We start from the raw sequence: 26,202 nt of genomic DNA, 5'->3' as shown, positions 1-26,202 counted from the left end.
ATTAATGTTGCCTATATCAACCCACTCTTTATGCTTGGAAATACAGTATACATGAAAATAAAGTTGCTGAAATAACAAAATAGATAGAGACAAGTAGTAAGAAAGGAAATATGAGAAATCACTTGTGTATCCACCTACACACAGGCGTAGCTAACTCCCCTTTCCCTCGTGTATATACTTGTTTTAATGTGATGGTAGTAAAAGTCAGTGTTTTTATATTCTGTTTTCCTTAATAGAGTCATTTCATTTCCTTTTATCACTCACCTTGCTCCTTTTTAAACTCATTCTCTGTTAGGAAGACGGGCCTCATCAGCTCCCCGACCGGCGGCTGAATCGACACAAAGAATTTCCTGGTGTGAGTGCTGAAAGACATGAAAGAAACGGCAGTTTTAGGAATAATAATTATTATTATTTTATTATTATTTATTATTATTATTATTATATATTAGTTAATTTTCAAAAATGTAAAAGTCTTAACATGAATCCAACATATTATTAGCAACTATAAATCCCCACTGCTTACTGGCCTATAATTGGTAAGGTAGTCACTAAGGCCATCCACGGATAGGATACAGTTAATCCTAAGGACTCACTGTGCCACATGTTTGTTTAACATTAAAACATAATTTATAAAATCATGTCAACAATTATGAGGCTATTTTAATAGCTTAGTATTTAATGCAAAAAAAATATGTATAAAGGCTTTAGGCAGCCCTACACATTATTGGCATTGACATTATTGGCCCAGTTTATTACGCAACTTCATTTTATACAATATACATAGTAGGGGGTCCCTGCTCCGTCTCTCTTTCTGTTAAGGGGTCCTTGGCTGATAAAATGTTGAATAACCCTGATCTAAACTTCACTGCTTATTATTGTTTTATTTGTTTCCTCAGTGCTGTTCACAAATCGTGGTTGGAAATATCACAATTGTGCGTTTAAAACAACATTACACTTGCAAAACTAACAATTTCAACAGTTTCAAAACTCAGCAGAATCTTATGTTTTCACACAGCACTATAAGAAGAGTGCAGGTTGATAAAACACAGGAAGTCTGCACAATAAAACACAGAATCCATCTCACCACAGCTGGAAGTTCGCCGCTTGTGTTGAGTCACAGAAATCGATGCCCATTACAGCTGTGACCATCTCACCCGCTGGCAGCAGCTCTGCCAACGCACAAGAACAAAAGGGCAACAGTGTTGACACATGCACAAATAAAACCACATAAACCTTCACTCAGCAACTTTGATCTGAGATTAAACATGTGTGCTCCACTGCAGACTGTGTGCTCCACTCCCAAAAGTCAGTATGCATACAAAAAAGCTTTCAAATGGATTGAAACGTACACCATTACCATATAAATCCATCCAATCTTGTTTATATAAATTCCATTTGCATTCATATGGTTTGCTTCTATTCCGTTGTGTCTTCTGTTACCTGTATTTTATATTATTTCCTATTTTATTCTGTTCTTAATGGTCTATGTGACCCCCTGGCCTGTCGTTTAGCACCATAAACAGGGACAAATTGTACACAAAAAGTATAGACTTTAGTAGCACTGCCATTAACATTTTATTGTAATTCCCATTACTGGTAATGGTCTCATAACAGAACATCATGGGCGTATTCATTATTTCATCTAACAATTTTCTTTGCGAGGTATAAGTAACACTGCAACACTTCCGAGGCTACTCCTATGTCTGTTTTTTTAATAACTGCAAAATAAATACTAGTGTCTGATTTGGATCACATGGAAATAAAAAGTTGGTAACACTTTACTTGAAAGACTCTACATAAGAGTGACATGACACTGTCATGAACACATGACAGTGTCATGACACAATCATGATACATGAACCCTAACCCTAACTCTAACTCCAACCCTAACCATAACTATAACCATTACCATTACCATTACCATAACCATAACCATAACCATAACTTGTCATGAAAAAAAACGAATGACACTTACTAAAAGAAGCGTTATGTCATAAATGTTTATGACTTGTTTATAATGTTTATGACACGTTCATGACAGTGTCACATCACTCTTATGTAGCTACCCTCAAGTAAAGTGTAACCAAAAAGATCAGTCTCCGTCCGATCCTACCGGCCCGTCACTCACCGATCTCAGGAAACTCTTTGACCCTCATCCCTGACTGGAGCTTCACGTCCTCCATGTGCAGGTTCTTGGTGTCGGAGGTGGCGTTGTTGGTGAACTGCATCTGCACCGCCACCATGTTGGCGTCGGGGCTGAACGGCTGCCGGCTGAAGCAGTACTCCACCGACAGACCCTCGCCAGTGATCCGGTGCAGCATCTCGTAGCTCTTCAGTGCACTGGAGGGAGAGATGGTCTGCGGGCAGAGGAGAAGATGAAGAAAGGGTCGATACATGTTCGCATGTGAGCTACATTTGTACATTATTCACTATTTCTGAAGGAAATATCCTCATTAGATAGTCACAGAGTGGCACCTATTGGTACATGGCTTTGTTAGGAAGTACAATATATTTTCATTGACTTTGCTGTTGATGCGGTGAGGTAGCCAAAGTGAAAAATACAGGCTGTGTGATGCTCTCAGACCTTTACAAATACAAAACATTGTAAACAATGGCTGTAAAACTATAAAGACATTTTCTTTGGGTATAACACAATTTCAAAACAACTCTTTACTGTAAATCATCACTGAGCGGTCACAAATTTATTTAAAAGCCACCAAGAGTCATGTAAAGATATCATTCATGTGTGCCACTGACTAATACAATGCTTTATATGTTATGGGCACTAAAGTGCAAAACCTTTTCTCTCCACAATCTGTTGCTGGACTTGGTTTCTGATCTGCTGTCAGCTTTTAATAGTTCAGTTCGATAACTGAGTTATTTACCACTAGTCACCAATAGAGGGACTTGGAAATGATGGGTAAGAGTTGAGGGGTACAATTTGGACAAAGCAAAAGTCCTACTCCTTCAAGGAGGTTATGTTTTCCACTTGGCTCGGCTTGTCTGTTTGCTGGTTGGTTTGTCTGTTATTTGTCAGCAGGATTACAGAAAACCGACTGGTCCGATTTTCATGAAACTTTGTGAAAGGGTGTAACATGGGCCAAGGAAGAAACTCTTACATTTTGAAGTGGATCCAAAACACGGGCAGACACTTATTTTTCACTTTTTTTAACATTGCAAGATGGTGCATTTGTGCTGCATTCATGTGGTGTCGGAATAATCAAAAGTATTAGTTCCCAACTGGGAAAATTCCCACTGCGTCAACATTGTCCGATTGGGCATGCCTTGGACAAGAAGTGCCCATCTAGTTGGATATGTCAAACAGTGTGTTTGCCTTATATGTATATAGTATTGTATATTGTAATACATTATTTTGTATTGTACTGGCACCTTTAGTATTTTTTCAACCCAGGGAGGACCCTCATGTCAAAGTTTTAAGCATTTATTGCAGCACTATGCATTACAGTTTGCCAGTGTGACTCTGCTAAAAAAAAAAAAAAATTAAACAAATCTGTATATTAAAAACATTTAACCATTTTCACCAACAAGCATACAACTTAATGCTAATATAGTAGGAGGCAGCTGTGTAGCAGCTGTATGCAGAGACTATAAATGTCTGAACTACCAGGTATCACTTCTTCTACGATCTTTTCTATCATTTTGTCTATTAGAGTGAAGACACTAACCAGGAAGACACAGACACACATGAAGTACTTACTGCCGGAGAGAGAACAGCGTCAGACAAAGATAATCCCTCCAGGTCGGTCGCAAGGCTGTTGGACAGGAAGGTGTTGACCGGTGTGGCTTGAGGAGAGGGAGCAGGTTCAACTGGGAATAGAAACGAGAGCGCGAGACGCATTCAACAAGGATGTCCCTAAATTTAGACCTGACTGTATTCATCTATTTGTTATACTATCTCTTGTGGGAACACGTTTTTTTGTTTCGAGTCAGCATAGCAAAGTGCCCCAAACTGTTACTATGATTTTAAATAACAATCGCATAGTTTGCAACAACCTTGTCCATTGACTTTGCCTCACTGAAGTGAGGCGCCATTATTTTGTATTCTCTTTCAAAGCAGAAAGTTTAAAAAGTAAAAAAAAAAAAGTACAATCATCAAGGTCCAGTAGAGACATTTCTTTCTTCTCTTTCTTGTTGTCTTTCTTGACAGGCTTAGAAGGAGGTTTAGATTCAGCTGCCTAGAAGGAGATGAAAGAACACTGACATGAATACATGCAGATTTATCATGTTACTGTGTGAAGTCTAAATACAGCAATGTTTGGTCCATAAGTCAATGAGTGTTATTTAGATGTTGATAGGGTCCAAATTTCACCTGTGTTTAAAATGTGGGTTTTTTTCAATACCTTTTTCTTCTTTTTGACTTCTGCTTCAGACTCCGAGTCTTCAGACTCCGATTGGCTGCTTTCAGACTCGCTCTCCTCCTCCTCGTCCGATTCAGACTCTGACTCGCTCTTACGTTGTTTACTCTTCCTCTCGTGCTTCCTCTCTTCTTCTTCACTGCTCTGCTCGCTTGAAAAGAAAGCAAAGTTCAGAAAGTTTATTATAAGGGATGGGACAGATTCTACTGTATAATAGAACTACCTATCAAATGAAACTGGATCTGTGAAATAGGCTCACGAGAAGAAATCAAAGGGACCACCGTTAACCACAAAGTGGGCTTTCACAATGAACTGAAAGCATGTAAAAAAGTAATTATATATGTCTCAGGACTTAAGGATGTATTTGATGTACCTGCACACAAAATGTAATATCAAACATATTCTACTAAAAGCATGTGCTACCTTTCACTTTCTTCCTCTGCAGCTCTTTAATTCTTCAGTCTCCCCCCCCCCCCCCCACACACACCCCCCAAAAAAAATACAACATATCCAGTGACATATATATACAGTATATATATATATATATATATATATATACCAAGAGACCAAGTGATTTTTTTCAAGTTTTAAACAATTCCTCATTCAAAAGAAAGTGTTACGGTCAAATCTGGAGTAACTTCTTGATCTGTGAAATCATTATTTGTTCCAGTTATTCCTTAAAGGTCCAATGTGTAGGAATTTCTCCCATCTAGCGTTGAGATCATATATCGCAATCAACTCTCTCGCGCCACGCAGTTCAAAGTACGTATTACAGCTACGGTAGCCTTCACTTCATGTTTGGTCCTCCATGTTTCCTTCTTCAAACTTGCCAGGGCCAGGAAGCTACGATACCCATTAGCAGCATTAGCAGCACCTGTGAGTTTATCATGTGACAGCGAAAACGCAAAAGACGGAGCAGTATGTCCTGTATGTCTCTTACTGGCTAACGTATTTCAAGATGGCGCATGATTATGGAGCGTCTACCCCAGTTCATGCAAATGCAAATGTAAAATTTCAAGCAAATAGGAATACTTGGAATTGATGGTGGAGGTAAATATTCATGAAAAAGGACAAGTTTGTGAACGGGCAACACAGATTTTGAAAATGAAGAACTAAACACGTTACACACTGGACCTTTAATAATCAGTAAAGAAGATATTTTTTATTACATCTTGTATTGTTGATGCACCGAAACATTTTTTATTTTCTAGGGGCAAGTTAGAATAAAAAAAAATGAAGCAGCACCACTGACATTACCAGGTTTTCTGTCTCTTGAGGTGGAGACCTGAGGCACACACAACAAAAATGACTAAAGAGAGAGAGATTATACAGACAATTTTGTACTACAGCTGTACTAAAATATTACATATAGCCCTATTAGGATTTTGGTATTAATAATTTGCGGGGAGTCATTGAAGGCTTGTATTGACATCTTAAAGGTCCCATGGCATGAAAATTTCACTTTATGAGGTTTTTTAACATTAATATCCGTTCCGCCAGGCTGTCTATGGTCCCCCAGTGGCTAGAAATGAGAAAATGAAAGCTCAGATGGGCCGATCTGGAATCTTCTCCTTATGAGGTCATAAGGAGCAAGGTTACCTCCCCTTTCTCTGCTTTGCACACCCAGAGAATTTGGCCCACCCATGAGAGAGAGAGAGACATCATGGCTTTCAAACGAGCGAAGCATGGCAGTTGGTCAAAGCCACACCCCCACCCTCCACCTTGCCCCCCCTCTCTCCTCCTCAATAGCATTTAAAGCTACAGACACAGAAATGGCACATCCTAAGGAAAGCTCATTGTGGGACTGGCTGTAGTGGCTGTAATTCTGCACCAAGGCTGAATTTCGGCAAAGAGACTTCAGATACAGTATTAGGGGACCACTAAGGCCTATATAAAAGCATCCAAAGAGCACCATGTCATGGGACCTTTAAGTCAGCAAAGAAGGTTTTTGTAAGTGATCTTGTCTTTACAAAGACTGGACAACTTGTTTTAGTTTTGTCTTTGTTTGTTTTTTTATCTCTAATTTCTTTAATTCCACTGTCAACTGAAAATTATAAGTGTGTTAATTAAATGATAAGGCTGATAATGATCTATATTTCTTTCTTATTGCCAACAAATCCCATTAAAAGACCAAAAAGTAACAATTAATTTGAATTAATATACAGCTAAGACTCCTGTTTGAGTAACATTTGCTAAAGACAATAGTGTCCAGCTAATTTAAAATATTACCTGAACATTTAAAAAAGGAAACTATATATTTAGGACTTTTTAAAGACTTACAAATTAATTATTTATTTATTTCTTTTATTTTGAAAGTTTCCTTTCTCTGTTTTTGCTTATTTTTGATACTATTTATAACTCACAATACAATCCCATATCTTTTATATGATATGCTTTATATCTGTGAATGTACTGTAAATTAATATAATTTTATAATAATTTCATTTAAGTGGAAATTAGTATTGACTGTATGTACAATCTTTTTGCTTTGTTAACATATTTGAAATAAAGACTTACAATTGTAGTAGGACCAATTGAGTTTGGGGCTGTGGCTCTTTTTATGGGATTTGTTGACAATAAGAACAACATTGAATAATGGTGGTTGTGTCTCCCTAAAGCAGCCCCATTCATGCTGGCTTTCAGAAAAACTCTCATGCTCACACACACAACTGCACACAAACATATGTAATGGACTCATTTGACTCAAGGATGTGATGTCACCGACACAGCCCCCTAAAGTTACCACTATCAGCTGACTCCGTCGGTCCAGACTCGCCCTCCGAGTCAGAGTAGAACGGCTTCTCCACTTTCTTCTCCTTCCTCTTCTCTCGGCTGCTGCATTTGGTCCATTCAGGCACCTGGCAGAGGAAGCAGAGTTCAAGCAGTTAGCCGTCAGCTCTGCCTCGGTGACAAACCCGTCAGACGGAAGCAGAGACGTGGGCAGATTACAGTAGCATGGCCATGAATGCCTCGGCCTGGGCGTGATGCAGCCAAACAAAGCCAGCCATCAGATCTGCTTTTAGATCTGACAGTCAGAGAACACAGATGTTCTTTTTTTGTTTTTGCACAGATAGACGTTAGCACCAGGTGATGCCTTCATGACCAGTTGCAGAAATGGTTCTCTTTTAATACAGGGAGCTGTTCCATTAAGAGAAGCGATGTCTTTGAGAAGTGGCGGCTATCCTCCCACACAAAAGAAAACTGAGGCAGATCTGTCTTGCTCTTTCTGTGACCAAACTCATTAACTAGATCCATCAGCTAATGAGTGTGGACATCTCCAAACCCCATTAAAAAACCCACAAGGCTGCTAATGCATCTCCATGTGTCAGAGGACCGCCATCTTGCTTAAAGAATCACTTCTTTAATGGTAGAGACACCGAGGAAGACGGTGCTTTGTTTCAGGTAGCTTTGGCTAGGCACAGAACAGCAACTACGTTAGGCGGGGGGCGGGGGTCAAAAAGCACTTGGGTTTTGCCGCTATGTGTGTTGAGGCTCAAGGAGGTGGGCTCTCTGCCGCTAACTGACTCACACTCGTTAATGTTGTGACTCTTTCAAGCAGCGTAAAAACCTGGCAGATGTGGAAAAGAAAAAAGATTGGAATGCAGGTGAGACAAGGAAGGAGAACGTTTTTAGAAAAAAGTCAGGAAAGCAAGAGAAACAGGCACTGGAAGAAAGACGTGTGAGAACAGCTTCTGATATCAGAGACAAAAAATTAACCCCAAATTCAATCACAGTATTTAGCACAATATCTAGGTAGCTAAAAAAAACTTATCAAGGGATCTTTTCCTGGTAAAATCAATGCACTCCAATATAACTTAATTATACTGTATGTACTTAAATATATACTTAAATAAAAGAAGAAAAAGTCAACATTAAAATTCACTACTTTCTAATACATCAAGCAGATACACAACAATGCATTTAGTCTTCATCAGTGACAAAGCATGATGTTATACTAGCATGGATTTAAATGAACTAAATGAAATCCATGATGAAAAGAAGTGGGATAAGCAGAAATCGGAATCACATCACTCAGTATCACACGACAACATTTGGGACACTTTCACAAACTGTCACAAATTTCACGTGAGACCAATTAGGTGCAGAAGAGGAAACAGTGAAGTCAGTGGTCACCCTAACTAACCAGATGGCAAAATAATCTCCACTCAAGGTCTATTTACTTGTTTGTTCTGGGGCATTCGGCCGTATCACATATGCTAAATTGGTGCATCTACTATATAACGCTTTTATCCAATACACTGTACATTTTACCTCTCATTCATCTTTACCATCAACAGATGAGATTTGCTAAGTTGTCATGAAACTGTAGAGGTTAAAACGTTCTATTATTCTGAACACTTGTAGGTCTTGTCCTTGTTGGCTTAAAAGTAAGTGTAAATAAGTGGACCTTGAGTTGACTGCAGTTTTCAAGTGTCAAATTTTAAGCCAACATGGAAGATAAGTCCTAAAAGCGCTCAGCATATTTAATATAATGTGAAGTTTGTATCTACAGTGCCTTGAGCAACCTTTATCTGCTGATGAAGACCATGGGATATGATTGAAAGCTCCAGGATAGGTAAGTAAGTGGACCTTGAGTTGAGACTGTCAACTGTTGTCAAGCTCAGTTTTGTAATCCTTTTGACTGCTTACATTAGCTTCCTGAATCAGCTTCGTCATCCACTCTTATTCTACAACTTCAATTTCTTTAACATGCAAGAGGCTAAATCATTATTTGTGTATCCTTTTAGTTAATCTCTTTACACTTTCCACAAAGACAGCTGTCTCTCTAAATATGAATCTACACTTATTCAGGGATTCAGCACTGAAGCGTAACATCGTATTAATCTTGTCAACTTGATCAGCCTCAGTTACTACATCATGACAACTAGAGAGAGACTATAAGAGGAAAGAAAAAAAGCAGTCATCAAAACAAACACCACTGCACTCCCAAACTGAGGGGGGGCACCTCTCTCCATTCTCCTAGCAAGCTGATTCGCCCCTCGCCGGTGGTTATGACTTCCTCTGTCTGTGGAGATGCATAATGTGCAGAGGGAGAGCAGTGGATGTAATACACTCAGTTTAATAACGACGCAGCGAGGTTTTTGTATATTATACATCATTGCTGACCATTTTTTTTAAAAGCATATTTTTTTTAGGTTTTTAGACCAATTACCTATCCTCCAAGTCGTCATTTATTTCAAAATACTTTGAATAACAACTTGCAGAGATTTGAGACGTGCTTGAGATCCCACAGCCCTATCAGATGAGTTCAAGTATCCCTTCATCAACACCACCCGTCATGTTTAAATGTGCAATATTTTACCATATCTTAATCTGTACTTTTCCAAATTAGCTAAACTAATCCATGTACTAAGGTTAAAATGTGGTTTCAATGTCTCGCTTTGGACCAACTCTTGCATACCGATTTGGTACACCCGCTGTGAAACGATAGATCCTGAGGCGATACATACAAGACCCATCAGCAAAGACATACATTATAACATGCCTTACACCGGGATCCAATATCTAAATTGAAACTCAATGCTATCATTATTAAATGTTACATGATTTTGCAATGAGCAATGAACAGCTGCCATGTGTTTTCCAATATGAAGACTGCAAACAGTGAAAACAATCCGCTGACATCGGAAGCTAATGTGATTTGATCCCTGCCAGACCACATTAAGGGAGGTAACATGGGGGTGTGGCATTGCTAACCCGGTCGCAGTAATGCGGTCTGCTGTCAGGAAATCAATCCGATGTCAGAGCTTTTTTGAGTTCTCAAAACAGACTGCTCACGGCTGCATCATCACATGATGTAAAGTCACTCTGATAACAACATAAAAGCAAGAAATTGTTCACTGTGATGGATTAGATAACTCAAGTTTTAACTTTCAGAAGAAACAAATATTTGCCTGAGGGCCAGAAATCAAATTAGAAGTGAATTAAATGTTTTGGAAACGGTCAACAATAATGTAACTCAATAACTTGTTTATCTCAAAACAAACTAAACTCCCTGTATGGTCTCTTGTACACCACCAGTCAAAATATAACTCAGTGCACCTGTGGCCTCATCTTGAAATCTGCCTCACAATGAAATGACAAGTTAACACCGGGTATGGAACATTGAGCTGTAAGTAAAAAAAACTACACTATAATCACAATAATTAACAAATATGACGGCAAAATCAAGCCCTGAGGTCACTCCTGAAACTTAAAATCAAGTGAATTTTATGAGTCTTTTGACAAAGAAGTGACACACTCAAGTTTTGATTTATGTCTTCATTTAGATCACATTGTTGGTTATGAACCGATGGCACATGGAGTGAATGGGATGGAGAAGAAGAGGAGGGACTTTGGTGAGTTGGGACGATGCTCTACAAAAGACTCAGATCAAATTACTTTGTTCAGCTACGGTCCTGAAGAAAATTTAGGAAGTAATAAGTAAATAAATTGATGCATATTATCAACTATTAGCTGCACCTGTACAGCTATATTGGTATAATTGTAGGTGCCAGCCCTCCTTAGGTCAACCTCTAGCACAGACTACAGGAGAGGTGGTTTACTGCTGTTGATACTAATTTGTAGGGAAAACTTAGGCTGTAGCTCCCAAATCTGTTCCCTTCTGTATCGCATGTGCTATTGGCTCAAACATCGGTGAAGAATCACCTGGATGGGGCGAGTGAGCTGCTGCCGAACAGAAGCAAGTGCAGCAGAGAGAGAGGCGAAGTTACCACGACTATGTTTTCATAGTGAATCAGATGTTTCTAAATAGAAGCTGTAATCCTCTTTTCTCCTTTGTGACTCATTCTCCTCCATGGATGGGAGGGAGATATTAAGCAGCATCCATTTGGAAATAGATGGAGGCCAAAAAGGATGAGCTGTTTATGCTAATGAGCTGTAAGTGGATGAAAGATGGCTAGTGAAAGAGGAATCAATGTTATATTGGAGTTAATGTTATATTGGATGTGAGGCTCGGGCGACTCTGTCCAGCCCCTCTGAGGCACTGCTCTGGGGCAGGAGCAACCCTTGCTCCCCTCCACCTTTTGGGGCCCCTGGAGAGCCCAGAGGACCCCTGTGTCTCTGTATATTACTGTTCCCACTGCACGCACAGAATCCTTCACCTCCACGTTGCGCACGGAGGGGTCTGGGGCGGCTTCAGGCCAGTCAGGCAGCTCCTGGTAGCCGCCAGCCTTGGCATTCAGCAAATGGGACAATGAACCCAACTGGAAGTGGTCTCGGTCTGCAAAAACCCAAGAACGAGGAATTCAGGATGCAACTCTGCACAGAGGCAACAAACTTTTTGTCACTCCTATTATTATTCTTTTAATGATAAAATTGTTTATGCTACAGTTCCTATAATTTAGGTGCTTTGGGTGATTTAAAAAGGAAGTACAATGTTGCCATGGAGTCAGTTACTAAGCTTGTGGGCTGCATTTGGCATCATTATATTATGCAAAATTAGCTTATTAGCAGTTCCTGTTTGCAATGTACCCATGGATGTACAGACAGCTATCCCTGAAACTGTGTTGATACTGAAGAAACATGGTGATTCTCTGGCAAGTTCTGGAGTTATGAGTGTCTTTTTTCTATGATTACAAGCAGATTTATAAAAGTTGATTTGCGACGGACATCATAGATAATGATATCCTCGGAAAGTGTTTTAGTGTCACTAAAATATGTGTATGTTTGTAACTGACTTCTAACAACTTCTAACAACTTAATGTAATTAAGCCCTGATGAATATCCCAAAAGTTGTCCTTTTCTTAATATAAACATGGAAGTTTTAGGAAATCTATCTCACAAAGAAATATCACAAACTAGATTAAAACCTACAAGCTGATCAAAGCACATCTTTGAGTAATCTCTGTTTCAGTGTTTAGTGTTTATCTCACAAATAATAGTGGGACTTTTTAATTTTCAACTCACTCGCAGCTAAACGCTTTCTGTACCTTTAAATGGAGACTCGAGGACTGGTGCAGGTTTGAGGGCGAGGAACAGTTTTTTAGCGTACTTGCTGAGAGCTCCACTCTTCTCGGTGGGCACGATGAGCTGGCGAATGAAGCGCGCCCGATCACGGATATCATAGTTCTGGTCGTACTTCGCCAAGTTCAGAACGTACTGCGTCAACAGTTTGGTCTGCGAGAACAAGGAATATGAAGGACATGAGGGAAGTACAAACAGTAATATCATAACATTGCATGGGTAATAATTGGTTGATAGTGTCTGGGTGGTTGCTAGGTGTTTTACAGGATTTTCTGAGTAGTTCCTTGGGTGTTGCTAGGTAGCTGCTAGAGAAAATTGCAGGGTTGCTAAGTCGTTGCTATGGTGTTCTGGAAAGTTGTTAGGGTGTTTCTATGTAGTAACTAAGGTGACTAGAGGGTTGCCAGGTAGTTGCTAATGTATCTAGGTCAGGGACCCCTTACTATATATACTGCACTTATAAAATTGAGTTGCATAATAAACTGGGCCTACAGTAACGTGTAGAGCGGTCTAAAGCCTTAACACATACCTTTTTATGCTGCATACAATACTAAGCTATTCAAATAATCATTGTTGACATATTCATACATTTATACATCATGTTTTAATGTTAAAATGTGGCACAGTAAATCCTTAAAGCTATAGTGCATAGTTTCTGTCGCCCCATGACGAATTCTAAGTAATGACAACAAAACTGTCACCGCATCTACATGATACAAGCCTTCCGTGACCGCGCACCTCCCCACCCCTCCTCCACACAGTTGCTAATAGCCAAGGAGGACACGGAGGATAATATCAAAAAGTTACGCACTAAAGCTTTAAGCTTAAAGGTGCAGTAGGTAAGCCTTATAAAACTAACTTTCTGTCATATTTGCTGAAACTGACCCTATGTTCCAGAAGAACTACATGAAGCAGGTAATTAAAAAAAACAAATCTGGCTCCTCTGGCACCATCTACAGACTGTAGTGTGATTTGCAAAAGTCCACCGCTCCCTGTTCAGATGCACCAATTAGGGCCTGGGGGGTGTCAATCACTGCTCATGCACATGCATTAATTCACCCTTGTGGGGGGAGGGGCTTAGGAGACAGTTTGGGGCTTTAGCAGAAAAGGGGGGACTGAGAAGTTGTCGATGTTCAAATGTTTTGGCTAAGTCCTGGATCTGTGGATAGCTACTTTACCTACAGGCCTGTAAGCCTATCATCAATGTTGTGTAAATTAAAAAAAGATTTATCTTTACAAATAAAATGTTGGATTCATGTTAATGTATATATATATATATATATATATATATATATATATATATATATATATATATATATATAAATTTTTTTCAACTATCAAACAATAATTTGGAGGCCCCCCTGCAGCAACTCGTTGGAAAGTGGTGGTTCTGGTGGTGAAAAGTAACTACCGGTAAGTATATTTACTCAAGAACTACTTAAGGACAATTTTGAGGTACTTGTACTTAATTTGGGTATTTCCATTTTCTGCTACTTCATACTTCTACTTGACTACAATACAAATATTTTTTTTAAGTTTATTAAGTTTAATTGTTAGTTACTTTTCAGATTCTCGGGTGACAAAAAGAAATGATGATGAATTATTATAGATTAAGATAAGACTTTTTTGGGGGGGATTTGGTGACGTCTCTGAGCTGAACCTTGGTAGCATTGCTCACACGGTTGATAAGATAATGTTTTATAGTCTTTTTAAATACTAGTGATAAAATGTTGTCACACCTGTTTGGAGTTGGTTAAATAGAGCTTGGCGGCCAAATTGATGATTTGTAGCTTGACAATGTCCTCTTCGTTAGTGAACGATTTGGCCATCTTCCTCAGAACATCCGGGGCAATCTTCGGTACATGCTCACAGTATTCTCCAATCAGCCACAGGATACTAGCCCGCGCCATCGGCACCTGACAACAATTCACATCAAATTAAATGGTTGTGTTTGGGTTTAGAAAGATAAACCTTAAGCTTGGAAAGCTTGATTTAACACAGCAACCCATGATTTTTTTCAAACCAATAACAACTTTGCTGTAACTTACCTTTGTTGTAACTAGAAGTTTTAAATCCAGACATTGACAGCAGTTTGTGAATGAGACTCTCACCTGGATGTTGTCTGTTAGTTTCGCCATGTGCTTTATGATGTCGCTGTGCTTCTCCGGTTGCATCTGTAGCAGCTTCTTAATAACCACCACCGACTCGGCTACGACCAACTCTGTACAGAAAGAAGAGACAGAAATCATCAATCATCATTTTTTCCTTCATCTTCATCCTAGATTAAGATGTCCACCTGTCAGGAGTAACAGGTATAAGTACTCCTTTATACCTGCAGCCATTTCCCTCTTGAATACGGGTCAGGGGAGGAGTCAGACTTGAACTCGTTGGCTACTTTATTTATTTCTTTATTTCATGGTTGGTTATTTATTCTAGTCTGTTGACTATGTGTTGAGGATGTCAGAGATGTAATGGATGGTGATGTTGTTGACGATGGTTGTTGTTGATTATATTGTGTCAACTTTGTAAGGCTGATACTGTATGCACTTTTCCTGTGTAGGCTACTTTGATGCTCCTACCCATGCAACTTGCTCAGTACTTTACTTTATTTGTTCTCATACTGTAACGGTTGCGTTCCAATTTTTACTGCCAGCCCAGCCCACCCCACTTGTGACTGTGTGTCTATCACGTCCGTATTTATGTGTCTTTTATGTGTTTATACCTGCTGCACACCCAATCGCCCTTGGGGGACACAAATAAAGTTGAAGTTGAAGTAGACTGACTTACTAAAATTCAAATGCAGTCCTTTACTTATTCACTGAAGAAAACAGGTTGTTTAAGTTAAAGTGTTTTTATTTGATTTTTCCAGTTTGTTTGGACATGAAGCCTGTGTCTCGGAGATTCGTATCTAATCTTATTAAACTTATGTTGTTGTTTCTTTTTTCCACTGCGCTAACTTATATTTCATAATTTACAAATTCAAATGAATAAGCATGATTAAATGATCGTATTGACCTCATATCTGATACTGCTTGCTGCAACTATCTATTCCTTGTACTGTATATACAGCAATATCTATCACTTAAAAAGCATCCAGACTGTCACATAGAAAGACTCACCGTCTCGGTTGGACAGCAGCTGTACCAGGCCGTTCAGACACGTGTCCCTCACCTCGCCGATGTTGGTAGCGCATCGGCCAATGGCTTGGATCGTGGCGGCCACAAAGTCTTTATCCATGCTTTTAATGTACGTCTGTTGGGAAGAAATATTCACTCAGTACAGTAAAACATAAAGGAAGCTGGTGAATCACTCCTGGGTGAAGTACAGATCTGCACAATTCTTTGCTACTTTTAGTTGTGTTTCACTGTACCTGAAACTCTCTGAGAATGGTGGAAATGTTCGTCTCATTGGCCAGATTGGTGAGAACCTCCAGCTGCAAAAAACACAAAAAAATAAATGTTTTTGAACACTGAAAGCTTAATTTATATGGGGAATACAAAGCCATGTTTACTGTAATTTCAACTTTTTTTAGCACTGTTAGCTCTGTGCCGAAGACTGCAGTTTTACAAAACTGTACGTTTTTTACATTGATGTCTACATTTTAAAAACTGGTTCATTCTGATTTATGGGAGTTGATTCGGCAAGAGTTAATTCAATAACTTTGTGTAAGATGCTGCAAATATATATTTTATGTTATACTACCATGACTCAGATTGAGAGAATTAATGGTCTTCCATTGATTGAGCATTAAGATTAAAGAGAAAAGGAAGAGCCGCATAATAGAATAGAAAAGAACCTTAAGGACTTTTATTTGGGTTGGGTCTGTCGAGCGGATGTAGAAACTCTTCAGGTACGGTTCAAACATCCCCTGTGAAACATAACGGCAGGAAGAGAGAACAAAAACCTCAGGGAATCTGCAGCTCCAGCAACATTTGATTTCAAATTTCACACACAAACATCCAAAAGATACCACCGAGTGTAGCTCACCCTTCTCTTAATCGACATTGTTGCCACGTTCTGAAGAACAACATACTGGACTTCACTGGAGGGAGAGATCGATAGAGAAATTCAGTAGGACAGGAACAGACGTATTACATAAAGTGTAAATCCCCTTTTAGAACAGACTCCACTTTAACCTTTTATTCAGATATAATGGTAGAAAACATTCTGTTGGCTTGTTTTCTGCTGTTGATTTTTGTTTGATAATTGATTGATTATTCTTCGAAGTAAGAAAACTGGTGTGTTTGCAATTAAAGCTGAGACTCCATATAAATAACAGAGTCTAATCAAACGTATCGTACGGTGCAACGGATTTCTGTCAGATTCCCCACAGAGACATGCTGCTGAATGATGATTCCATTACAGCAAACTCAGAGCCACAAGAGCACTTGTTCAATAAGAAGCTGACAGTTTGCAGGACTTACAGCCAAGAGGCCATATATGTGCCATCGTTACTCTCTATGGTTTATGCTCTCATGTTTACCTCAGACTCACTGAGCTCCCCGTTCAATTTCACTTCCTGCTTCAGGGCTGTACAGATTTATTTTACTACCATCACTTGTCATTTTTCTCTGTTCTCATCCAGTTTTCCACTTTGCTGCGTTTCATGGCTATTATTGTTTCGTCACATTTGACTGTATATCTATTATTCTTTTTAAAGTGACACTCACAAACACAGCTCTTATTATTTTCAACCTTAGCTCCATTCTCAGCCACAATAACGTTCATTTTGAAACACGCTGCTGCCAACATCTTTGGTATAACAATTAGAATAGAGACTTTATTTAAAATATAGACGGTACAGCTCACCTGTGGCTCCTCAGGAGACGGACCAGGGCCTTGGCGATCACCCCCACCTCTGCTTTAGGGGCCAGGTGGAAATACAGCTGAGCCACAGCCATCACCACCTGGAACAAGAAGAGACAACAGAGGGAAGGGTAAATCATCACCAGTGATGCAATCTCACCATACAAAACATAGTTACATGTACTATATTGTCAAGAATTCATTCATTTCCAAAGCAACACTCCATCACCATCACTGCCTTAAGCTGCAGTATGTTGCAAATGGGAAGTGTGTTGGATTTATTCTGTTGAATATCCATGAAAGAACAAACTAAATGTGAGAAGACTAAAATCCAACTAATGTTCTGGCACTGAGTCATTCAAGATAAAGGGTTGTGTTTTTTAGGTCTTTTGAGCACTCAATCAGCATATTGCAGTGTGCGGTGAGAGTGAAACAAAACAGTAAGGTTTTGGGCCATGAAATCAAAACAGTGAGCTGGAAGACGCTAAAACTCTCTGCAAAGCTGAGGGGAGCTGCAGAGTTCACATAAGTATTTGTGTCACTGTTGACATAGTCTTGCATTGCCAGACCTCCACAGTGCTGTGTCAGCACTGGAGTAAGGTCCGGCTACACCAGCTTATCATTCTGGGATAGGGGAAAAAATGCTCTGGGGCGTTTGTATTTCTTTAAACTAATCATCTAACTAATCGTCTTGGGCGGCAAACACCACATTGATATATCAATTTTTAAGTTTATAGGGCAAACTTTCACTTATTTACTCATCTAGCCATTACGGAGCAACATTATCATTCATTTGGAGTTGTGTTTGTGTCCACCTGGCAAACGCAAGTTCAATATTCACTCTCTTTTGGTCTCTACTAACTCCTAAGGGAAATATCTGGCTCTTTAGCTGCTAAACACTCCACCGTGTTCACCAGCTGGTTAGTAACTGTGTCTGTCTGCTGTTTGGTGCTGAGCAGGTAGTGTACAGTGGGTTTTTACAGCTTTTTCACTAAAAACAGATGCCTGCTGCGTCCGAAAACAACACTATGAGAGCGTTGAGAGTGAACCTGACCAGTAACAGAAGTTGTGGGCCAGACAGCAAACCAATGAGCTGCCATCTCACTATAAAGCACTGTAAAGCTGAATGTGATCCTTCTCTGTAGATTCATCACTACGAGCTAAAACTTTCACACTGTTTTCACATTGCCATTTCATGTTATGTCAATATAATAATATTGGCCATAGCTGCTTTAAGGAGTATGTGTAGTGGTTGATTCTTACTCCCAATGCCCCACTAAGAAGCACATGTATATGGCAAAATAAGAGCTTCAAACAGGCCCACAACAACTTAACGTCAGACATCGGAGCAAAGGGGAAAGCATTTATTAATTACTTAATAGGTGCAAAACAATAAGCTGCATAAAGCGCAATTATAGAGCTCACTGATTGTCTGCTATGCTACATGCAAGATAAGGAAACACATTTGCTGCCTGAGGAGCGGGGTTGATCCTTAAAGCACGCAGCTCGACTGCAGCAGAACAAAGGCAGAATAATGTGCGCCGGGGGAATTTCATACCATCTAAAACGGAACAAACAGGCATTCCAAGGTGACCACAGCAGCAGTAATGTGTGATACTTTGTTCATTTCCTTAGGGAGATTGTCCAATTCAGAGTGAGAGGTCAGCTCTGATTAAGTGCTCAAAGGCACTTCAGCTGCTTTTTAACATGAACCAAGGTCGTGCATATGAAGACCGCAACTACTCACAGCACGACCTGCTGCTCAATGTGGAATAATGTTGGAGGGAAAACAATTAGGATCTACCATGGCAACTGACTCAAGAGGAGAGTTAATGGGCTGTTATACTGATGTAAGTTGTGTGTATTATTCAAAAGTGCAGCGGGCTCACAGCTGCATTGCGGCTCTGCAGGAGCGGCTTGGTGTTTCTCAGCAGCAGCCGGTGGTCTGGATCCATGACGTACGGCTTCCTCTTGGCCATGGCAGGAGCCTCTGCCTTCTTATCTTTCTCCTCCTCCTCCTCCTCGTCCTCATCTTCATCCGAGCCGTAGAAGGTCTTGTCGCTTCCCTCCTCCAGAAGGGACTCCTGCAGGGAAGGTGGGGATTAAGCAGTGTGTCGGGGAACTATCAGACCAAGACAGAAATCTCTCTCGCATGGAAAGTAGTTATTGGCTGCGTAAAACGAAAATGACTCTAGAAGTCACCAGATGGTAATTTGCTCTTAACATGGAGAAGAGCAAAATGGCTGAACCACCACATTTGTCACGACATGCATTGGAAATGACCACAATAACAATGGCAATTTTCATCACAGTATGAATGTGAAAATGTCTCAATTTGTAGCTAGTTGCTTTTGAGAAAATATGTCGACAGGTGGGTCTGAAAAACTGATAAAAACAGAGAAACAAAATCATCAAGTTGGCAGCGGTGAAAGAGGGAAACAATGATAGGATGGTTTCAATTTGTACCTCTGCACAGTCACAATGGCAGAACAAAATGTATTATTTCAATAAATGCACCTGAACACTTGTTGCACAGTAATCTCCCCAAATCCTGTTCCTACAGTATGCAAATGAGTTGTTGGTGATAACACACAAGGAGTAAATTGACTTCTGAGTTTTGTAAGTTTGCAAGGACTTCAGTAAAATGCAACAAGGAATTAAACAATTACAGTATGTACTGTAGTCCTTTATGCGATCGAATTAATTGAAAAACAGATATTACACATGGTAGTAAAACAGTAAATATGGCTGTGCAAGCAGTGACAAAGTACATAGCAAGTGTAAAAGCTTTATGTGCCAACAGTTGCTTTTGGTGCTGGAACAGTTCCCTTATTAACTGATTGGTCAATTGACAAAAAGACAATTTTGTTAAAGGATTAAGCTTTTAAGTTTATTATCAGGAAACATTTTTTAAAGAAAATTATTCACAAACATTCACAAATTCACTGCTTTTTTAGTTTATTTCATTGTAAATTAAATATATATAAATATTATATATTAAATATTATATAATATTTGGTTACATTTTACTTGAAGGTATCTACATAAGAGTGACATGACACTGTCATGAATGTGTCATAAACATTATAAACAAGTCATAAAAGTTTATGACATAATGCTTCTTTTAGTAAGTGTCATTCGGTTTTTGTCATGAAAAGTTATGGTTAGGGTTATGGTTAGGGTTAGGGTTCATGTGTCATGACTGTGTCATGTGTTTATGACAGTGTCATGTCACTCATATCTAGATACCTTCAAGTAAAGTGTTACCTAATATTTGTTGGACTGTGGGTCAGACAAAAACAGCAAAAATTGTGATCAGCATTTGTCACTATTTCCTGTCATTTTATACACTAAATTACTTTTTCAAAAAGAAAAGAATATGACTGATTGCTAGTTGTTGCCCTAGTTGCTACTGTAGTTAACTTATTTAACTGGCAGGCTAAGAAGCCTGACATGAGTCTTAACACCACAGAATGAACAAATACAGCTTATAAACTACTAGTCAGCAGAAGTTACACTTTTATAAACTGATCACTTTTGGGGACTGCACTGCCTCTGATTCTTACTCACGTTCATGTTTGGGTTGAGGAACTGGGTCCTGGCGTAGCGGGTCAGCATGTTGATGATGACGACCTGCCCCCACTCCTCTACGTCGATCAGAAGGTTACACAACTTCCTGTAGTTCTTGTGGATCAGGTCAATGCGTTCTGGACACACCTCCTCAAAAGCCATGACAACACTTCCTGCCACCAACTACAGCACACAACAGGTGGGGGATGTTAGGATAATGTTCTTAAATACCAGGAGAGAACATTATATATGAGGATTACTGATGCACAGAAATACAATCCATACATTCTCAAATGACATCTTAAATTGAACAATAAACCTGTAAATAGTGAGTGAATTTCGGTTTGAAAATGACTACAGCTCATTGGTGATTTTAGACTCTTTTTAGGTCAATTTCATCTCAGCCCCCCTAAAAAAATGTTTTAAATCAATTTTAGGGCTTTAACAGACAAGTTTGCGAATGTGTCTGTTAATGATAGAGGACAAACAATTACAGGTTCAAAGGGCTTGAAACAGGATTAATATCCTGTGTGTCTGTTGCCGATGCTATGCACCTATAACCCAGTCAAGGAAAGGGTTAACAGAAACATAGTTTGGGCCAATCGGAGGTGCTTGTGCCAGACTCCCCCCCCCCTTTGGGTGAGTCTTTATCTAATCTGTCAGAGGGAGAGCAGGAGTGCGGTTGTGAAGTTTAACGTTGGTAGTCCCCTGAGAAGAAGTTGGTAATTTCACGGTGCAGATTAGAACCCAAATTGAAACGTAAGCAATTCAAATTTCTGAATGTTAGAACATTGTGTCAAATTGGTCGTTATTACTGTGACTTATGAAGTGTCAGGTTTAGTTCCATCATAGTGTTAATAGTGTCAAAAAAACGTTAAAGCTGACGTTGTTGTTCATTAGCTAGCTCAGCTAATAAAATTACTGATTTAGCAGCGGGGGGGGGGGGGAAGGGCCCTGTTGCAAGGCCCTGTATCCTGGTCACATTCTCCTCTAAAGGTCTGATCCTAGAATCTCCCCTGCTACAGCTTATGCAAAGACTGCAAGGTGGAGAATGAGTGCACTTATTCACATTTCTATTTGCATTTATTTAAAAAAATAAAAATACTGAATCAGCGGTGCAAAAACCCACCGTAGTTTTGTCGGCAAGGAGTTTCTCGATGACTTCAATCAGCTGGTCCTTCTGTTCTGGATCCAAACTGGGAGCAGAGAAGAATGAAATCTATCAAATGCATGAAACTGCTGGAGAAAGACTTACCGATAATTTGTTCTCATACTGTTGAGAATAAAACAAAAGATTGCCAGAGCAGTAATGGATGTATTTTTTACTGCCATAAAAGGCTTTCATTTCACAATGACATTAAGTCATAACAACATTTGATTTTAGCCTAGTTGTTCTCAAACTGGGGATCAGAACACTCTTAATATGCTGCAGCCTCAAAAACAGATTTCTATCTTACAAATGTATCAGTTATGCTTCTTTTAATCCTTGATATAAAGCCTATGTTTGTAACTAGCAGGCATCTTCCTATATGTATTAATGAGTGAAATAATCTAACGTTCACCGTACTGTCTTTATACTCAAAACAGGGAATCAGGGGCCTGGGTACTGAAAAAAGTCTCGGTAGGTCACCTGTAGAGTTTAGGAATTGCGTGAGCGGCCGTCTTCCTGACGTATGGAGACATATCGGAAGCAGCTTCTTTGATGGCCAACATCATTATAGGGACGATGATGGTGACTCGGATGCTGGAGAGGACTCGCAGAGCGCTGGCTCTGATCAGCTGGTTCGGATCCTGCAGAAACATAGAGCAAGAATTTCATAAGCAATCTTTCTTTTTGGTTGACATATTAGGGCTGTGCAATATTTCAATATTATATCGACATCAATATATTAGGCTAGATATCGTCTTAAATTTTGGATATCGTAATATCGTGTCTTTTCCTGGTTTTAAAGGCTGCATTACAGTAAAGTGATGTCATTTGCTGTACTTACCAGACTTACTAGCTGCTTTTTTTACAGTATTTGCCTTTACCCACTTAAGTCATTGTATCCCCAGTGATTATTTATCAAAACTCTCATTGTGCTAATATTTGTGAAAGCACCAATAGTCAACCCTACAAAATCGCCACGATATCGACATCAATGTATTTGGTCAAAAATATTGTGATGTTTGATTTTCTCCATATCTCCAAGCTCTAGTTCATATGGCCGAGATTTTACAGAAATGCGAGGCTATATTTAGGCACAACTGTGCTTTGAGCTAAATGCTAACATGCTCACAGTGACAGTGCTAACATTCTGATGTCTAGTAGGTTTGATGATTAACATGCTCATCGCCTTAGTTTAGCCTGTTAGCATGCTAAATTATGCTAAACACAGCATACAACTGAGGCTGATGGGAATGTCGTTAGTTTGGAAGGTATTTGGTCATAAAAAAAACCTACATTTGACACATTTTGACCTGCTGGCGGCGCTAGATGAAAAATTAAGGGATCAAGTATTTGCCTTGAAAATCTGTGGCAAATTTCACAGCAGTCCATCTAATAGTTATCAAGATATTACACTCAAAATCATAAATGTCAACCCTAATGGCGGCACTAGAGGAAAAGTCAGAGGATCACTAAAGTCAGTAGGATTCATCTTTTGGAAACCATAAATGTCAGTACAATTTTCAAGGCAATATGTCCAATATTTGTTCAGATATTTTATTCAGGACCAAAGCAGTGGACCGACTGACACATTAACATTGCCATCCATAGTGCCAAGCTGCTAGCATTGCTAAAAACATACAGTAAATCTGTATTTTCATCAGAACATTAGACCCACGTAGAATTTTGATAAATGTGTTTCTTTCTGTTGTCAAAAAGTCAAATTCTGAAAGGAAGTGTCACTCATGAAAGCTGCTGTACCTTCAACCCTCGCTGAAAGGTGGAAATGGAGAGCAGAGCGAGATCCTGCTGCTCCTCAGCATAACGCACCAAGTAAACATAGACCAGCTTCTTTACCTGTAGAGAGGAGAAGTACGGTAAAAGGGAAACAGGTCGATGGAAAAAAGAAACAGAATGAATTCAAATTATGTAGATTAGTTCAATTATTTTCACTGAGATAAATCAAAGTGATAAAACCATAAAAAGAGGAGAGGAGGAAAAATTGCAATTTTGTTCAGGTGAGATAAAGCCAAACCCCACGGTTTTTTTAAAATATGATAAGATGATGCATACATTACAAGCAAGCAAAATGAGGAATCCAAAAAAAAGCCTTAACGCAGAAAGAAACTTTTTCTACCACATCAAACTACACAAAAAAAAGGAGCAAATAATACATGAAGCAACAGGAAACTAGCTTCATAACAAACCTCAATGTTTTTACAGGCCACATTTTTCACCACAGCAGGGAAGAGATCTGATGTGTTTTTACCGCGGGCGATCATCTGCAGAGAAAAGCAAACATTTTTCAATTACTTTGTAGAGATGGTGTAACTTTTTTTTTTTTTTCAGCCCCTTTTCTTGCTTTTCCTTTCCTTCCATCTTCTCAGTCCTGCAGGTATGATGAATGAAGAGATGTGTATGGCGCTTCAGATTATGAATTTTGAATATGTAACAGCTGACTGCGGAGATTATATCTCTTACCACTGTACTTAAATCATCCAACACTGCCTTTGTCTTACAGACGAAGGATATTCAATCTTTAGGATCTTAACTACAGTACAGTTTTAGTTTATATCTGGATCTCTCATGGCTGCATCTTTACCATCAAAATTATGAAATCAAGTTTGGCACAGAGAACAAGCTTTGTGTCTTCACAGTTGTCTGAATTCATTAAAAATGATGCATGTTGAGTTGCACATGTGACGTTTTCTCTCAAAACTTTCCGTGCCTTTGTCCTTTCACTCGACATGCAGCTGTACCTGCTGATCAGTGAAATCCCAAAGTAAACATTATTTTTACTCACAGCCACGATCCGCTTCATTGCCTCCAGCTTCAGGGAGTCTTTGTTGCTGTCAAGCATCTCCTTCAAGTCGTCATGCCTGAGGGAGGAAAAACACTGACAATTAGCTCACTTATTTGTTTTAGCCGCACACAAAACAGAAAAATACTCTGATTACCGAGGCCTCAAACAAGAAACGCAGACCTGTTTTACGATTTCCATTCAATGCTCAAACTGTACCACAGTCTGCAAGTGTGACCCACACACTATACTATTTGAAGTGTGAAATGCAGCTTCAAAACCTATGAGCCCCATTGAGCTCATAAAAAGAAGAGGTAACTGGAAAGTGCCATAATCCATCAAACATGTTGACTTCTCAGAGAAATTATAGATATTTTAGCAGGAATGGGGAAATAAACATTTCTCCATCAGAATATGTTAGTATCATACAAGCTCACTTCTTTATTATTTAGATCTCGATAATAACCATCCATTGTGGGAACAGAGATTCCAGTGCTGACATTAGTCGATCAACAGAAAATAAGTCAGCAAATGTTCTGATTATCAACCAATTGTTTAATCATTCATCCAGCACACATGTAAAACATGTCCATGTTCCAGCTCCCTTTTTCTAATGTATTTCTACTTCTTCTTTTACATCATTGTATATGGAATATCTTTGAGAAATACACTGTTTGTATATTCTGGTTTGATCAAATGAATTGTCAGTTGAGTTGAGGAGTAACTGTCATCATCCATAACTGATTACCTGCTTGTGGTAATGTGCTATATAAATAAGCATATAATGGCTTATTAACAAAAAGGGTTACGGGAATGCTATTACTGTAGTTTTGCAGGATTTGGTTATTAACCAAAGCATTAGACAAATTACAATGTCGACCTGCTGTTGGCACCAGATGACAATTGAGGGCATCACTAAAGTTAATAGGATTCATCCTCTGGGCACCGTAAACTAGGGCTGCGATATCATCTATGAATATTGCGAAAAAAACGATATTACCTGCGATAAATAAACAGATATTAAAGTGTACTCAGTTCTGCATTTCTGCTGCTTTCAGTATTCTGCTAAAATACAACAAATTGCTTGTTGAATTTAAAACAACATTCTTTTATTGAGCAAATTGAACATTAAATTGAATATAAAAGGCACCACTAAATAAAGAATGACAGTTACATTTAAAAGTGTAGTTTTGTAGTTTTTTCTGTCATTTAACACAAAAAAAAATCTCTGAGTGTCTTTTGCGATATGTAGCAGCCTCTCGCGATATGGTTATTGCGGCAGTTGATATTGATGATGATGATAAAGGGATATATTGTGCAGCCCTATCTATCCAATAGTTATAGAGATACACAAGAAAGATAGATATAGAGAAATAGAAATATTTCAGTCTGGACTGGAAAAAGTTGGCGAAAAGTTTCATTTCTCAAAGTAAGGTATCAGAAAAAAAAGTATATGTTGTTGTTGTTTTCCCATTTTATGAAGACAGCTGTCATTTCTATCTATATAAGGTTATATAAGG

At 39.0% G+C, this 26,202-nt stretch overlaps 1 protein-coding gene across 1 annotated transcript in view; it reads right to left on the bottom strand.

Annotated features, from left to right (window-relative positions):
• The window catches only part of LOC120563761 (AP-3 complex subunit beta-2), a 51,745-nt gene that overhangs the window by 8,743 nt on the left and 16,800 nt on the right, over positions 1 to 26,202 (bottom strand). Inside the window, exons 2-25 of the mRNA XM_039808150.1 lie at positions 24,686 to 24,761; positions 24,090 to 24,164; positions 23,644 to 23,739; positions 22,366 to 22,526; positions 21,865 to 21,931; positions 20,736 to 20,918; positions 19,055 to 19,249; positions 17,169 to 17,266; positions 16,347 to 16,401; positions 16,156 to 16,227; positions 15,730 to 15,792; positions 15,479 to 15,611; positions 14,471 to 14,580; positions 14,099 to 14,275; positions 12,329 to 12,515; positions 11,489 to 11,619; positions 7,906 to 7,944; positions 7,098 to 7,234; positions 4,362 to 4,527; positions 4,109 to 4,196; positions 3,719 to 3,828; positions 2,129 to 2,357; positions 1,085 to 1,169; positions 265 to 362 (exon numbers count right to left, since the gene is read on the bottom strand). Of these exons, the coding sequence (XP_039664084.1) occupies positions 265 to 362; positions 1,085 to 1,169; positions 2,129 to 2,357; positions 3,719 to 3,828; positions 4,109 to 4,196; positions 4,362 to 4,527; positions 7,098 to 7,234; positions 7,906 to 7,944; positions 11,489 to 11,619; positions 12,329 to 12,515; positions 14,099 to 14,275; positions 14,471 to 14,580; positions 15,479 to 15,611; positions 15,730 to 15,792; positions 16,156 to 16,227; positions 16,347 to 16,401; positions 17,169 to 17,266; positions 19,055 to 19,249; positions 20,736 to 20,918; positions 21,865 to 21,931; positions 22,366 to 22,526; positions 23,644 to 23,739; positions 24,090 to 24,164; positions 24,686 to 24,761 (2,831 nt within the window). The remainder of the gene's footprint in view (positions 1 to 264; positions 363 to 1,084; positions 1,170 to 2,128; positions 2,358 to 3,718; positions 3,829 to 4,108; positions 4,197 to 4,361; positions 4,528 to 7,097; positions 7,235 to 7,905; positions 7,945 to 11,488; positions 11,620 to 12,328; positions 12,516 to 14,098; positions 14,276 to 14,470; positions 14,581 to 15,478; positions 15,612 to 15,729; positions 15,793 to 16,155; positions 16,228 to 16,346; positions 16,402 to 17,168; positions 17,267 to 19,054; positions 19,250 to 20,735; positions 20,919 to 21,864; positions 21,932 to 22,365; positions 22,527 to 23,643; positions 23,740 to 24,089; positions 24,165 to 24,685; positions 24,762 to 26,202) is intronic.

This window comes from Perca fluviatilis, chromosome 8 (genome assembly GCF_010015445.1).
Source record: "Perca fluviatilis chromosome 8, GENO_Pfluv_1.0, whole genome shotgun sequence".
Taxonomy (NCBI): Eukaryota; Metazoa; Chordata; class Actinopteri; order Perciformes; family Percidae; genus Perca; species Perca fluviatilis.
The sequence above is the reverse complement of the archived record's forward strand: the minus strand, read 5'-3'. Positions and strand labels throughout refer to the sequence as shown.